The 16,627-nt window shown below is 52.1% G+C and overlaps 2 protein-coding genes across 2 annotated transcripts; one reads left to right on the top strand and one right to left on the bottom strand.

Moving 5' to 3' along the window:
- Window positions 1-5,348: 5,348 nt before the first annotated feature.
- QC763_105920 (uncharacterized protein) lies at window positions 5,349-9,434 on the bottom strand. The gene is made up of 7 exons (XM_062907160.1): window positions 9,259-9,434; window positions 8,569-8,717; window positions 8,412-8,519; window positions 8,219-8,359; window positions 7,902-8,168; window positions 7,291-7,849; window positions 5,349-7,227 (listed from the first exon to the last, which is right to left on the bottom strand). Exons 2-7 carry the CDS (start codon window positions 8,697-8,699, stop codon window positions 7,225-7,227), a joined length of 1,209 nt encoding a protein of 402 aa, XP_062770086.1. The 5' UTR covers window positions 8,700-8,717; window positions 9,259-9,434; the 3' UTR covers window positions 5,349-7,224.
- Window positions 9,435-10,657: 1,223 nt separating this feature from the next.
- On the top strand, window positions 10,658-11,182 carry QC763_105915 (uncharacterized protein; the record flags this gene model as incomplete). Its single annotated transcript, XM_062907159.1, has 1 exon — window positions 10,658-11,182. One exon carries the CDS (start codon window positions 10,658-10,660, stop codon window positions 11,180-11,182), a length of 525 nt encoding a protein of 174 aa, XP_062770085.1.
- Window positions 11,183-16,627: the final 5,445 nt, after the last annotated feature.

Below are 16,627 nucleotides of genomic sequence, written 5' to 3'. Positions count from 1 at the left end.
GACTCTAACACCTGTCGAAACTTTGTTTGTTGAGCCACTTCTGCCGAGATATTCTGACTTTTTTGGTAACTCACTTTTCTGTGGCCACAAATGTTCGTGTTCTTCGTCGTCTTCTTCCAATCTTTGGCTCATCTTGCGTTGAGTGTTCTGCCTATTCTCATCATCCTGTCAATGATCAAGCCCAGGCTGTTGGCGTTGCAACCCACTCCCTGATCGTCAGTCTCCTCGCCCATCAGATGCTGAAACTCACCCACACAAGTACATCCACTGACATGCCACCTGTAGCATTACCTCCAAGACATCCCTCCATTTGCCTGTCTCCGAGGCCTGATCCAGGCCAAGTCGACCATGAGATCCCCGAAGACCTCATGGGAATCAAGGAGGCCCAGGAAGGGGCAATAACTCAAGAGGAGGGTGCTTGCTCGGACATACAAAACGATTCAAGGAGGCCCAAGAAGGGGTAATAACTGAAGAGGAGGATGTCTCTATATCTCTGGGCCACTACTGCACTCTCGATTCAAATAGGCCCAAGAAGGGGTAATACTTCAAGAGATGGGTGATCTTTCTTCATGGACTCGAACCGAGCTACCAATCCAAGGAGGCCCAAGAAGGGGTAACAACTCAAGAGGAGGGTGTGTATTCATGGACCGCAACCGTATTACCGATTCAAGGAGGCCCAAGAAGGGGTAATAACTTAAGAGGAGGGTGTGCATTCATGAGCCACGACCGTATTACCGATCTAAAGAGGCCCAGGAAGGGGTAATACTTCAAGAGGAGGGTCTTTATGTTCATGGACTTAACCCGATTCAAGAAGGCCCAAGAAGGGGTAATACCTCAAGAGGAGGATGTGTTTTCTTCATGGACGCCAACCGACTCAACAAGGCCCAGGAAGGGGTAATAACTAAAGAGGAGGATTTACACTGGTGAGCTTTGCGGGGCTCAAGGTTACCTGGGAAGGCTCGACGACCCATCAAGAAGGTTGGTCTTCCCCCTTATCTCCATCGCCGAGCATGCCTTCTAACGTTCTGTTCTCACTCCAGATCCTGATATATTACATCAAAGTCCCCTCGAGAGACGATGTCTCATCAGGAAGATTCGAGTAAGAAGGATGCGCTGGCCACTCAAGGTACATGCGTCGAGTAAGTTGTCCGTGTCTTTACATTCCGCGCCACTCTTGTTGACAATGAGGGTCCAACTTCAGCCAGCGTTGTCAACCGTGTCAAGTTCCGTGGACTTAGACTGTGGGAAAGGCTCAACGGTGGGACAAGTTTTCGCAGGTTATAAGAACTTCAGTTACTGGACTACCGTAATCACACTTCGGGTCTTCGACCGACAAGGAGCCGTTCCCTGAGATACGGGGTAAACGACGGAGAAGACATCACAAAGGCCAGGCATCTACTCCGACTCGAAGGCGTTCAGCCAGTATGCAGCAGATATTGTGTTCTCCGACTTATGGTCTTCATACCCTTCATCCCATCATAACCGTATTTGATAGGGTGCCCATCGAGCTACCTCGGTTGGCTGAGACCATCACACAAGCACGACAGACATCATCGTGGTCTCTGAGAAGACTGCAAGTAGAACGATGTTGCTCAATCATTGTTCCCACACTCACAACACACTGTCACACATTGCGAGCAGTGGTGGGGACTATTAATACACCCCCCAGCACGCCTTCCCATCGATTCAGCATCTGCCTAAGAGGTTGGGCCAGCCATCTCCCATCCACGGCCTGTCAAGCCTTCCTGTTCATCAAACAACAGAGGACCGAGATCATGGCGTCCCAATGTAGGCCCTACTCGAGTAAGTATCTCTCCTCACATTCTAGGCTCTATCCTTTGCTTTTCTACTAGTGGCCTTCTCTTTGGTCATTGCGTTTCTTTCTCTTCTTTCTCTTGTCGTTCTTCATCGCTTGATTTGATTGCTTCATATATGGCTTGGACATTTTCGGCCTCACGTGGGTTGCAGAATTCATCATCTCTCCATCTTCTTCATACCATCATGCAGTGGTACAGATTCCTTACTAACTGCACTTCATAATCCCATACAGATACCAGCTTGCCAATCACCACGAAAACTTAGTCTGGCATGTTGGGGGGCGACCAGGGGCTCCAAAATTTGGACAATACGACATGGCTCGCTTTTTCATACGTCAGTTCTTCAGTTCGTCTCTCAGAAGGCAACTTTCGAAGTGAGGGTTTCAAACATGATAACCGGGACCTGGTCCTGTTTGATATACAGGCAAAAGCAGCAGGGAAAAACCAACGTTGCCTCCCGCTAGCAACCTATGAGCCCAGCCACTCGACAGGCCAAATGACCTTGCTCTGGACATCATCCTCCGACGTTCCATATCTGGACAAGTTGCTATCCATCTGTCCTTTCGTGGTGTGCGATCCGACCCAGGTCCGCCCATAAGTATACGATGGGGGAGAAAGGCACCGTGGTCAAACGAAAGGGACCACATATACATTCTTAGCCAACCACTTGGCCCATCTCCCAGGAGACCTACCCGCCAAAGCACCACCAGCCTTTTCAGAGCATCACGGCGCCTCTTCTGAGGCGTGGGCACAGGCTCACTGTCTTAATGTCCTTCATCTTGCAGTCTGAGCCACCATCATTCCCTACCTTCTCTTCCACACATCATCAATAGCGCCACCTTCGCCCACAGCTTCCAGTTGGGAGTGCAGTCAGGAGGGCCCTGGGCGGGTGGATTGATTGATAGCTGTCGCAAACCGTGGTGTGAGAGCCGTTGAGAGGGCCTTGGGCAGGTGGATTGATGGGAGTCGTGAGCAGTGAGTCCCGGGTTTCTCGAAAACGCAGGAGTGCAGGAGATGCACATGTTTTACAGTTAGCGCCTCACAAAGCTCGCCATGCCCACTGAGAAGCTTCCCATGAGCCATGTCTCGGTGACTTGAGGCTGGACATCCTGGTCACAAAAGCCACTTCCGGTGTGTTATCAACATTGAGCACATGCTTCGCTTGACGACTCTTTCAAGATTGTCGTGCTATTGGCTACTCAACATGCAAACAACCTTGGACCATCGCACCATGCCAGCCAACCGATCGGTCTCACGAACCACCGCAAAGATATTCCGGTAACGTGGGTGTGAACACCTGTCGTAGGGATCTCGATCCGAGCTGCGGGGCCGAGGAAACTTCCAATATCGCCATATTCGTCGTCCTGTTGGCTCTTAGTTCCGTCACTGTCAATATTTCGAGATTGGTCGTCATGGCTCCTGAACATGACACTTCAACATATGCGGAAGTCGCCTTTACAGCCTCTGATGGACATCTGTGGATGTCAGCTCACTCACAGCAAATATCTCATTAGGGATATGGAGTTGCGGAGACGGGAAGTGACCTGGTTGCAAGACAGTGTGTATCCTTCGCTTGCCGGAGGTTTGAATCGTGAATGGTCCGATTTTGATGAGGGCTCCCGTATGTCATTTTGTCACTTGTGCTTTGTTATCATTCTTCGTACACAGCTGATCGCATGGTTCATTCCCAGGTCCTCCTCGAGCAAATGTCGTCAATCATCCTTTGCTTGCCCCCTCCCGGAGGTATTAACAGAATACATGACAACAATACGAGAACCGGTACAGCCTAATCCAAAAAACCCAAAGGGGTAAAGCACTTTCGGCTCAAGAAAAACAGCGGCAGCTGTTGGGGGGCGGGCATTGCGCCTGGTGGTGTCACACCTGTGCACCCCGAGAACAGGCCGGATGCGCCTGAATATGAAAAGAAGCAGGCCATGATCAACGGGCCATGCCTGTCCTAGCGTCATTTCAGCCATCAAGCCCCGGGCTTGTGTTGGGGACAACAGCCAGTATCCTTCCCACATGTTAGCATCTTGGTCGCCTACGGGTCTGAGAGCCTCGCAGGCGTGGTCTGCCCAGGTGGCGTTGGAAATCTGATTTTCTCCGCGAGTGCCCCGATGGCTCCAAAGCCCCATGTTCAGTACCACGAAGATCTCAGACAAGCCAGCAATTTCTGGATATCTTCAGGCGGGACAATGAGATCTTCCGAAACTTGATGCATCAGGACGCCCACGATAACACGGCCTATGCGCGGTGACACACTCGGCGCCCATTACACCCGCGCAGCCGTCAACTGCACTCTTCAACAGGTTGTTCTAGCTCAGACAGCCTGGCCCACCATGTGAGTAAGATCTCCTTTTGGTGCCACATGACCCGGTCGTCGACTGGTTTGTCGCCGTCGCCAACCGTCGGTTGAGTTGCCTTCGGAGGTGACAATACGGCGGCAGTGTCGCAGACTACGATGGCATTTTCACCTTCTGCTGCTCATGACACGCTGTCGGCGGGTTGATGTTAGATGGTTTTGGGGGAGTCTTGCAACTCTTTAACGGCCCCTTTCCTGGTTCCCCCACGGAGACCTTGTTACGACTTTTACCTCCTCTAAACGGCTTTGTTTTGATGCAGAGTCTGGGGTTAGAGTATGTTGATAGCTTGAATCTCACTTATAAATACCTTGTCAACCTTGATTGTCAAAGGCACGGCCATTGCATGCACCAATTCTCTTTCCCGCGCTCTTATTAGGCCAACAATTCTCTCCACGTAGGCTATCTAGATATCAGGTATCAACTCACCCGTGAACCCTGTCTGATTGCACCATGTACCGACACGTAATCCCTTTATTGTCGTACCTGTTTTCTACAGCCTCTGCCTCCGTTGCACGCCGTTTTCCTTTGCCTCTTTGCTTTCCCGTCTTTTTCATTTTGCCTCTGTTCACTCAGGCCAGACTCCCTGTAACCAGTCAGTCTAAAGCTAACAGTGACACAGAGTTGTTTCATCTCGCCGACCTCAAGTGTATGGGACTTCCAAGTCTTATACTAACCGCCGGAGGTGCGAAAAGGAATGGATGCCAAATGGCGTTCATGGCTGCTTATAACACGGATACAGCCCCCGGGCTACCTGTCCACATGCTAGCACATGAAAGAGCACAGGCAAATGCGAGTATCCAGCTGCTTGATCACCATATGGTGCGGCATATCAGCAACAAGGTGTTTCTTCCATACCTTATGTACTCCAACCCAGCGACTTCGTCCTTCACAGATACAGGACGACTCCAGTTGGGGTCTATCCAAGGCGTGTCAGCTTGCCCTCCATGTCGATGCAATAAGAGGTACCTAGCTGGGTCAGTCATCACATAGCCTCAATGTTTTGAGTCAGCTAGGACCCCAGGATGGCCGTCAAATATTCTTCATGACAACTGACCATGTGTTCCTGGTGTGTACCCGAACTACCCTCTTGCCCCTGCCATCCGGTTACCTTTACCGGTCACCAACGTGAATGAAGGTTGCTATATAAGGTCCGGTAAGCAAAGCCATTAGGCCCAGTCACTCATCAAACCCAGGAATGCCAACAGAGACACACAGCCAGACCGGCAGTCCCGTCCCAGAGTCCTGTCTCAGAGCCAAGCAACACCATCCAATCCATGCAGATCTGTCAAAACACGCAAGAGAGCTTTCTATATTTTCTATTGTGCATCTACTCCAAATCCTTCCACAAGTTGATCACAATTACACCAAGCCACTCCGGTCGTGGTATCAATGACAGCCCTAGCAGACAACCACCAACACCAACACCAAGCCGACCCAGCCACCCAGCAATCCAAAGTACCTTTGCTGAAAACGAACATAACCGCATGAAGAGACCAAACAGGCCAATCAACCAACGAAGCTGAAGCCATCACCAAAAAGCTCCCAGGCACCACGATCCACCAGGATGCTACCAGCAAACGGGGTATAGGTAGGGAGTATGTAAGCCCAACAACGCCCGTCGTCTGATGGGGGGGGGGTATCCTTACAAGAATAGCCGCGACGAGATCAGACGAATTTGAACCCTCCACGCTCAAACTTGTTGCCAAGATACCCGGTGACTCCCATCGTCAACGTGCTTATATTCCAGGTTGTCGACCACTCCTTGGCACCCTTGCTTGCAGAATAACGTCGGGTTGTTGCTGCTTGTTGATACGCTCTCTCTGCTCCCGGCTTAAATCCACCGTTGTTCTGCTGTTGTTTTGCTGTGTTCCTTCTGTTTTTCCGTGTTGCTCGTGTTTCATTATAACCCAAAAGAGAGACGTAAGGTGTCATGAGGTTTCGTGGAAAGCTGTTCATCACCGAGGTGTCCGTCCATGATTGTTCATCGTCTTTCGTCCAAACTTGTTGAGAGGTCATCGGTGGGTCAAAGGGCTGAAGAGCAACCCGTCACAGCCAACTCTTCAAAGCTCTTCACCCCTATCCAAAGTCTTCAAAGTCGTTCCAACACAGGCGCCAATGCCCCCTGGCCTAGCAACCAACCAAAACACCATCACTCCAAGACTCCAGCTCCCCCAATCCAAGACATCCCATTAGACGCCCAACACCGTCACGCTATGCTCTCGAGACGATATCCAACCCTCCGCAAAGGACGCAAACATCCTAAGACACAACGCAAAGGCACATGCACACAAGCATCAAGCAAAAGCACTCACAAAACACGCAAGCAAAATATCAAAAGCAGCTTATGACCGAATGTCAATTGCAGAAAAAACAAAAAGTTATCAGAGTCTCTCTTGCTAATAAAACGGAACCCATAAGCAGCCAGTCAAGGACAAAGATGCCCCAAATCAATCGACCCAAGTCCCCCCTCAACTTTTTTCTCTCCAGTTCCCCTCGCAGAAAAGAGCAAAGAAAGAAAACCAGTAAAAGAGTATACCAGTCCATCTTTTTCCCATATCCATGAGTTGAAAGAAAAAACAAAGAGGCTGTGGTGGGGGAATATCACCCTAGAATGAAATCCTAATGAAGATGATAAATCTCCAAAGAGAGTTCTGAAGAAATACCGCCCTTCCCCCCTTCCACCTTGGGCTAAACTGCTGGATAGCCGCTGAAAGACTTCGCAGAAAGAGAGTAAAAGAAAAACAGAAAGAGACAACTCAGAACGAAAAGAGAAAACAGACTCGAAAGAAGCCATTTCCATTTCATTTCCCTTCCGCTCACGCGCCTCATGTGTCATAAGCATGCCCAGAAACGCGATCAAAGCAAAGCAAACGACAGTAGAGACCAGAACGCCGAGCAATGCCGAACAGATCAACCGAAGTGGAGGCGTGAAGAAGAATTGCGATCAACTTGCAGAATATCAACCTTCTTTGTGCTTTTCGTATCCCGTACGCCACCCAAAACGCCACGCGATGAAGGACTGAGTAAGCGGATTCAGAGAAAAGTTACTGGCAAAAGAGTTAGCAAAGACTCAAACGGAAGGATATTGTTCAGACAGCCATAAGACATACCTGCATGGGACCACCAGAGGGAGGAGGACCCTGGGGAGGGTTGCCACCGTAGGGACCAGCAGGTCCGCCGTAAGCGCCACCAGGACCGGCGTGGGGAGGCATGCCAGCGGCAGCAAGATAGTGAGGAGGGGGCGGGGCAGGGCGATAAGGAGTGCCTACACCAGAGTTGTTCTGAGAACGGCCCCAAGAGAGGCGGACGCGAGAATTACCGATCGGGTAACCTTGCATCTGATTAATTGCCATCTCCGCGGCGTGGCGATGGACGAACTGGACGAAACCGCAGCCCTTTCCAGGAGGGATCTTGACGTAGGTGATTTCACCAAAGCCTTGGAAGAACGAGCGAAGCTCGTCTTCAGTGACGTAGCCGGAGAGACCACCGACGAAGACGGTGGTGTTGTTCGGGTCGGTGAACTGATTCATGGGCTGCATAGGATTAAAAGGGGCAGCGGGTTGGGCGTAGCCGTAGGGAGGGACACCACCCCACATAGGGGCCTGGGCGCCGGGGACAGGGGGCATCATCTGGTTGCCACCCTGGGCATGACCGTACTGGTTAGAGCTGCTACAAGTCAGTTAGAGACTGGAAAGACTGGAAAAGAGAGCATGTTACATACCGAGTCTTGGGGGTGGCAGTGGAGATGCGCATGGGACGGTTGCCACAGTAAACACCCTGCATCTCGACCAAGGCACGCTGCTGGTCGCTCTCGTCACTGAAGCGAACGAAGCCGTAACCGCGCGACTGGCCGGTCATGGCGTCGGTCATGATCTTGGCGGACTTGCAAGAGGGGAAGCGGCTCTGGAACAGAGAAACCAAGACGAACTCGTTGACCTCAGGGCCAAGGTCACCGACGAAAATAGAGTACTCAGGTCCGCGGTCATCACTAAGTTGTGTCAGCATGGTTGCACGTGAGATGGAGAGATGTCAACATACCGACGATCGACCAAGCCACCACCACTAGCCCAGTTGAGCTTAAAAACCCGTTGGCTGTTGGGAACGGGAGTGCCATTCAAGGCGAGGGCCTTCTGGGCAGCCTCAGGGGTCGAGAACTCCACAAAGCAGTAGCCAGCATTGCTAAGACAGTTAGCACACAGTAAAATCACACACAAAGGACATTGCAACTTACCCAGAGTTGCGGTCACGAATGACCTTCACCTGGACATTCTCGGCCGAGGTGTTGCTAAAAACATTCTTGATGAAGTTTTCATCCATCCAGGGCTCCATCTCACCCATCCTGGCCAGCAAGTTAGTTACGTCCGCGAGATCGAAGAGAGGTAACCTACCACAGAGTCTTCGCCGCCTCACTGGGGGCGGGCATCTGGGAGGGAGACGCGAACCCAGGGTCACCAGAGCCGTTGACGTTGGGCCCGTTGCCGGGCGCACCGGTAACACCAGCGGCAGGGTACTCGGCCATTTTGATTGTAGGCGAAGGCTGCATCCAAAGATCGTTAGCAAACGGGTAGAGACGAGAAAGGCGAAGGCAAGACTGGCTGGTAGGCGGTAGGTAAAAGCGAGAGGTTTAGGAGCAAGAAAAAACAAAGTGGAACTCCTGTCACGTGTCGACTCCACGTTCCAGTGAGAAAAAAACTCAAACCGAGAGCGAAGTTGGAGTGAAAGTGAATACAATGAGAGCGTTCAAGGTTAAGAGCCAAAGTCTCGCCAGAACCACTAGTTCGCGAGTTAAGTCCTCGTTGAATGAGCGCAAAATGGCAACTCAGAGTCGTAAATTTGGGAATATTTGCTGTGGTGTAATGTGATGGGGGTGAGATGAGTAAACAAACCACGACTCCAGTCCGCGGCTAACTGCCAAAGATTCGAGGTCCTGTCTGACACCTGGTGATGAACCAGAGAAAAACGAGCAGGACACCTGAGAATGGGAGAGGAAGTCGTGAAAGAAGTGTGGGCAGGCAAACCTATTGCGGCTCACCGGGGTGGATGACGGTGAGGTACGAGAACAAAACAAATAAACTTACTAAAGTGGTAGTGAGTCGAAGCGATTCCTGTTGCAAACACGCGAAGTGTTAGATGGTTTGAGGCCCAGCTGGGGGAGAAAAGAGCAGACGAAAGCAGGGCGAGCGAGGTTGGTGAGAGAGGTCGGTAAGAGAGGGAAGTTTGGGAGAAAGGGTTGAAGCGAAGGGGAATATTTAAGGACGGAAGATTCAAAGCATAAAGCAGGTGGGCCCACACACCAGTAGCCAATCTCAAACGAGGAAAAGGCAGGCTGGGAGGAAAGAACGAAAGAATAAACAAGATGAGGAAGGGCAGAAGGTGAGAGATGGGCGGTGTAGTCAGGTCTGGGGGTAGCTACTGGCAGAACACGGTGTGGTCGAAGGTTACGGACTGTGACCGCTTGCTAGGCGGGTAGTCCAGGCGAGGGAGGTGACGTAGAGGGACCGGGGAACTGGCAATATGAAGCCGGGAGAGCGTTGACCTACCTAGGACTGTAGTCGAAGGAAGATTAGAAAAGCCGCTGAAGGTACGAAAGACCCTGAAGATGATCAGACAACCCTGTTGAGCCTTATGTTAGCATATGCCTTTGGCCGTGCCTCCCAAGATGTTACACCCCTCCCATATACAAGCTGTGGTGCTACGCTGATGCCTTCATGATAGCCTTGATCCTCCAAAGGTGTGTCTGCTCAACGTCAACCACCACCACGTCCATCCACCCCCTGGACAGTATGCCCAAAAACTCTCTAGACAGTCTCCTGAGTGCCCAGCCAACAGAGAGTTTGTCTCGTTTTGTCGCGCCCTTTGTGTCCATGCGAAGCATCCCGAACTCCACCAGAAACCGAAACCGAAGCCAACAAGTATCCATCAAGGACCTATACAGGTTCTCGGACAGAGCAGAGGGGGACCGGAGGTCGTAGCCGGGCAGCTCGCGCAGGAACGCTGATAGTAAGAAGCGAGACTGAAAGAGGAATGGGCAGATATCTCTAGGACAGCTGACGACATCGGCTAGGCTGGAACAGACTCGAAAATCCAGCAATACAATGGACAGACATGAGTAAGGCAGATGGGCTCCAAGAAATCGAAGACGAGATGATCAGCCTGACCCATGGTGTCTAGCAGTGAGGAGATCGAGAGCGACGAAGAGACTCCTTGCTAGGAGGACTCAGAAGGCCATGGAGGAAAGAGGATGACTTGTAGCCGACGATGGTGTAGTCCTAGAGGCATAACTAGAGGACGACGACCGTGGCGGTGATGTGTACCCCTGACCTTGATCCAAATCGGAGATGAAGTCCTACCGAGGAAATTTGACGTCCAGGCTGCCTTGAGGCAGTTGTTACTGTGACGACGATGCCGAACAGCCACAGAGGCTGTAGCAGTAGCGAAGACGGCAGCGTGGTGCATCATCACCACCACAAGGGTCGCATGAGAGGTGCCAGCATAATAGCCTCAACCAAGAGAACCGGCACCATGAGACTCGGTCCGACGATGAACTCGAAGACCACCACGACGACCACGAGAGCACCGCGAGTACCACCAACACAAGGCAGCTCCACAAACGGCCACAGCAACGCCCTCGGCAAGGACCAAGACCAGAACAGGCTCGACAAGACTCCAGGCCATAACAACCAAGACCAGGAGAGCCAGATCCACGAGAGCCAGAAGCGTGAGAGCCATAGCCAAGTGCCAGAACCACTAGTGCCAGAACCACGGAGGGTGAGGCCACAAGAAGCAAGACCACGAGGACTCGTGGATGACCATAACACTACCGAGACCACCAAGTACAGTGAGACCACCAGTACCGCGGAAACCACTGAGCCGGCGAGAAACGTCCACACCGCGAAGACGGCGAAGAGACGACCTGAAGAGTGGCGTGTGATGCTTGTCTCGATGCCAACGACAGTGACAACGGTGACGATGATGACGACTGTCAGAGTTGTGACGACATAGGGCAAGTGGACGAGACCGACGGCGATGATGTGCGGACCATGAAACGGTTGCCGGTGAGCCGCGAAAGATCTTACCCCTGAAAGACACCTCCCTTGACTTCAGCTAACCACACCAAGGTTATAGCCGTACAGAAAAAGCATTGAAGAACCAGCTCCCCAAGTCTTGTTGCTTCAGGAAGCTATTCTCGCACAGCTCGGCAATAACCCCTCTCGCTCTCGTTCCAGGTATTCCATATATCGACTGCCCCTATTACCACGTTCCCTGGAAACAGTTGTTGGTCCCAGCTAAACCACCATATGGCTCCAGCTCCCTCCCAGCTCAAGCTCCGAGGTACGCATCTTGTGCAGCCCGTCCTAACCTCAGCCCATTGCTCGCCGTCACAGCTCCCTGACCATTCGCCACAAGACGAGGTCTGGCTTGAGCTATTCACAAGACCAGATCTTCGACGCTGACAGATGCCGAAAGTAGATCTTGAATCCCTCCGAGAGCCAGGGTTGTCCCAAATTCAGCACCGCATCAGAAGAAGAGAGGCCCAATGCCGGGTGCACTTTCCCAGACTTTGGAGATCACAAAGCCGCGGTAAGAGATTCGCTCGTGCAACGCATAGTGCCAGCACTCTGCGGGTCAAGACTGGACACCAAAACCGAATAGTGGCTGTAACTAGTGATATGAGCGACCACCACTAGCCACAACTAGAGCGAGAGCAACTAGACCGAGAACCAGAGCCAAAAGCAACTAGAATGTGGTCGAGGTGAGAAATCTAAGTTCCTGGAGGAAGCAGGTTGCGAGTAGCCGAATGAACCATCGAGCGTAAGAATACCAAAGCTCGGCGAGTGCGACAGAAGACAGGCTTTTGTTTCTCGACCATAGCAGATGGTGCCGGAGACCAACGTGAGAGAGCGTTTCCAGAACCAGGATCAAACGACCGGGGAGAAGCGATCCTTGGGCATATGAGAGTATAGCTATGAGGCTGGTAACCAAGCATCCGGAGTCAACATGTCGAAACGAATTTTAGGACGTCTTGAAATCCCCCGATGCTGATATCGTTGGCAGTGAAAGGGTAGCATGAAGCTCTCAGCGCTGAGATGGTGTTGATTCGTAAGTTGATCGAAGCCTCGCCGGATTCAAAACTCTTCGTCCACCGCAAAACCGGACAACTTGACACCAACTCTCTGTTTCCTGGTCATGGACAACCACCCAGTCCATAAAACCACTAAACAGTAGGTTGGGGCCCCTATTGGCATGCCGCTGATTGCAAACATGATATTTTGCTGACCCCGTCCCAACACTAAACCGTCACACCGAAGCTGCCTCAACACTGAGTCCAACCTCCGCATAACGGGATGGCAGTGCGAGAGGAAGCGATAGACACGATCGGGAAGCCGGGTAAGAAGGTAGCAGTTGTCGAACAGCAGCCGTCGCGAGGGAGTGCTCCGTGCTAGCCGGTGTTGCCTTTTCCCTCCAAGATGATTTTATGGTGATGGTAGACATCGAAGAACCATGAGGCAGATGAATTTCGCCCGAGTTTGCCCACACCAAATCCCCAAACCAAGCGTTCCTAAACACCTTTCACTTGTCCAGCGGACCCCTGAAAACCATACCAAAGAAGATCACGCAGAACCACAGCGCGTACCAGAAGACAGCAAACGAGATCCACAGCATATCTTTACCAAGCCCAAACCACTACAAGCATAAAAGGGAGAAATAACAAGCACAAGGGAATAGTGAGCATACCTATGAAATGTTTGCGAAGACTCCTCACGCCAGGACAGAAAGTCGAGAATTGAGACTACCGGAAAGACTCCGAAAGATAAAAACCTTGTTGTTCTGTTAGCCATCAATACGTATAAAACAGTTTACAGTCTTGCTGAAGCTTGCGCGGGAGCCCGAAAGCTTTAACTGCTGCGCTCCCCAGCAAACAGATCCCCAATCGACCGCCGCAGACCAGGACAGAGTTCCAGCACTAGACTGAGCCAAACACCATCCAGACAGTGAACTCGGAAATATAACTTCTCCGGCTTTTTCCAAGGTGGCGCGTATGGGACCCATGGCTGACACCACCCTACCAGCCTGTAGTCTTGAATTTCGCAGCCGTCCACAACGCTCCAACTCCCAATCGGCAGGCCATACATAGTATAAGCCATACCTGAACGTGGGGCATAGAGCATCATGACAATCGACTGAACCAGACTAGACAAAGCAAGCGAGCGGTGCGCCGAACCCTCTCCTTCTACAATACCCCGCCACAACCTATGTGGGGAGACGCACACATGCTTCCATTGGGATAGACCATAAAATTGGACCGGTCAAATCACACAACGGAGAAGGGCGCAGGGCATGGAGTTTCCAGGCTCGGGAGGATGTTTACGGCTCGCGGTGTCGGGAGTGGTTCAAAAAATCATCGTCGGCGGGAGTGGGGGTCGAAGGCGCGGCGACGTCAAGAGGGGCAATCGAGGGGTAGTCGAGGTTAAATAAGGGATATCGACGGTTCGGCGTCCACCTTCTCCCATCTTCCAGTCCATGTCCAATTCACACACACATCGCCCATCCACGCAATTCCAGTCCATTGTCCCGTCCAGTCCACGCAAGAGTCACCAAAAAAAGAGGGAAGGCCCGCGCATGCAAAAAGAACACCAACGCCAAGAATGAAAAAAAAAAAAGCCACAACTTACTCGAGGAGCGGCACCAGGCAACAAGGAGAATTGAACAAGGCTCTTAACTCGCAGTGAAGCAGTCAAGGACGGCGTAAGTCGTATCGAGTCGGTATCGGACGTGACAGCGTTCGGGAGGCAAGGGAAGGGAGAGGGCAGAGCTAGGATCGTACTGTACGGTGACTGATAACAAAAAGGGCAAAGCCAACAAAAGCAGCGAAATATGTTTCGACGGAGTGTGTCGTTACTGTTTCTGATAGCGGCACCGAGAGCAAGGAGAAGGAAAAGGGTAAGAAGCAATCACACGCGGCGGCGAAGCAGAGCGTAAAGTAAGAAGGAAAGCCAGAAGATGTGGACCGTGTGCGAAGCAAAAGGAAAGCAAAAAAACTGGGAAACGCCAGAGTGGAGGGCTTGAGGAGCTTGAAGAGAGAGAATTTCAGTGGACTGGTGGGGAAAAGCCAAAAACGGTCGACCCAAGCACCACCCAAGCACCGACGAAGCACCCACACCAGGCGCAATGCCCGCGTCAGTTCCCGCTTGCCCTGCCAGCCACTCCCCTGCCGAACAGCCACCACCACCACTAACCCGCACCTCCGTCGGCCTCTGCCTCATCGATATCAAATGGATGCTTCCTCAACAAACAATTCATTGTCTCCGTAAAGATAGCTTCTCGACGGTGAAAACTCTCAACAAGCCACCCCGCCTCTCGGCAGACAACACCCACCCCGTATTCCAAGACAGACTTCACTGGGGCGGGCAGCACCTAGCAACAGCATCCGATGGAACGAAGACTAAAGTTGACTCGCTTTGCCCATAGCTAAAACTGAGTGGGCAGGCAAACACCGGCGACGGAACCACCCCCTACACTACCGCAAGCCTACCTACATTCCCCAACAACCACGACGAGGCCCCCAAGATGCGAGGATGTTTGCATGCAGCCCGCCAGCCCGCCGGGGGGCGTGTGACTAAGGTATCGCCAGCCCAAACGGTTTGCCCAGCGCAGCCCATATACCAAGAGCTTCCGTTGATGATCGAAACATATGGGGACAAGTTAGGAATTCTAGACGCGGTGCGAGGGTTGGGTTTCAAAGAGGCACAAGTGTAACATTGTGAAGTTTCCCAGCTTCTTGTACGCTCGACAAGGATCAGCTTCCATGGCTCGTCTTGTTGATGACAGCAGAAGGACAAGGACTGCCCTGAAACCCTGACTGGCCCACCTGTTGTGTTTTTTTTTTTTTTTTCCAAACGGGAATTTCCACGCTGCCTGCCACTTCTGCCCACCACTGGAGGCGATCGTCGGCGCTGCAACCTTCCCCAGATCTCAGTAGCGCGCATCTGGTCTCTGCGCCGCAGTCCTAGGCGGCCATAAAAAGAAGATAATGCCAGCCGCCGTCACAAGGAACACATGTGGCAGAAGAGGCGTCTTAGCAGTTCACTCCTTCCTACAGCCAGCTGGGTCATCTACCGACCTTGAGCTGTATGCAGGTACGTAACAGCTCTCATACATATCGTCCTTCTTGTCGATTCCGGTGGTCCGCCTTCTCGACAGGGATGCGCTTCCGGGACCGCACGGACTGGAAGCCGTGGAATTCTTCCATTTTTAGGGGGCCTCCCTGCAAAAGCCCGAGAGCTCTCTCTCGTCAGCCAGCCCGCAAGCCCACAAGCCCTTTTTCGCGCACAAAGCTCGGTTTTCTTTATCAACGTCACCCAACCATCACTGGCCCTCGCCCCCCGGCCCAGAAACACCTCATCACGAGACATCCGTAGGACTCGGGGCTCGACTCTGACGACGATACCGGGCCCGAGTGTCTGGTCTGACGAGTTGTATGTATATACCTTTCCTCGTCGGGTTAAGCCCTGGCGGGTGACAAACCTGCAAGCCAGAAAACGCCCCTTTGCGATCACCTGCATTGCTGGATCAACGAATCAAGACCCGTCAATAGGTTTGCAGTCCGTCGCCCAGTGCTCGGCTTCCACAGCAAGCCCGAGGTCGCATCGAGGAGCCGTGCCCCCGCCCGTTTACGCAAGCCTTGCGCCTGCATGTGAGCAGCGCCTCTGGGAAGAGTCATGTCCCGGTTACTGGGCTGTCTATCTCTGGACATCTGGACAAGCTCTCCTGAGGTGGTGTTGTCATCCATGGTTGTGTGCCCCTAGATCACAGACTGTCACCCCATGGCATTTCCAACGGCCTGACTCCCGACCCAAGATCAATTTTGGTACTTGGCTTTGTTATCAACTCCGTAGTTGGCCTCTTCTGTGCGCCATCGCCGGGATCACCGGCAACCGTCAAGCCTCTTCGGCAGATGTTCTCCACTATCTTCAGCTCTTGGCAAGTCGGTGGGGATATGGCTTCACAGCCACCTCTCCAGTTGATCCCGGGGGCTTCATAGCGAACCACCTTGAGGTGTCTGTTCAATACCAGCCTCAACATGTGGGATTGTCTCCATCTTTTGCGTGACTCATCCTCTGGATTAGATATCATGTTGTCGTTCTTGTTTTAGCTGGTGTGCCTGACCTATAAATGGTTGATGTCTTGATACACAGGCGTGAGATCCATGGCACGCCTCCATGTTGAGGAGTTAAGGTTCTATGGTGCAGTCTTACCGCATAAATTTGCAACCCCTGGAAGGCATTTGTTTCACAAGACAGATCGCAGTTATATTATCCAACCTGTGCTGCTCTTTGCTGATCACATACGTCTGACGTCTGTCTATGGTATTTGAACTAGTATTATTAGTTTCACTGGTACATACGCTCTGCTTGCTCCTATTCCCCACCAGGAGCAATGTGCAGA

Source organism: Podospora pseudopauciseta, chromosome 1 (genome assembly GCF_035222475.1).
Source record: "Podospora pseudopauciseta strain CBS 411.78 chromosome 1, whole genome shotgun sequence".
In the NCBI taxonomy this organism is placed as follows: Eukaryota; Fungi; Ascomycota; class Sordariomycetes; order Sordariales; family Podosporaceae; genus Podospora; species Podospora pseudopauciseta.
The sequence above is the reverse complement of the archived record's forward strand: the minus strand, read 5'-3'. Positions and strand labels throughout refer to the sequence as shown.

Excerpts from the sequence above, each read along its gene's own strand:
- QC763_105920 (XM_062907160.1), bottom strand. The coding sequence starts at position 8,699 with ATGGCCGAGTACCCTGCCGCTGGTGTTACCGGTGCGCCCGGCAACGGG. Across the intron at positions 8,520-8,568 it reads GAGGCGGCGAAGACTCTGTG|GATGGGTGAGATGGAGCCCT; the intron begins GTAGGTTACCTC and ends CTTGCTGGCCAG. Across the intron at positions 8,169-8,218 it reads GGTGGCTTGGTCGATCGTCG|TGATGACCGCGGACCTGAGT; the intron begins GTATGTTGACAT and ends GACACAACTTAG.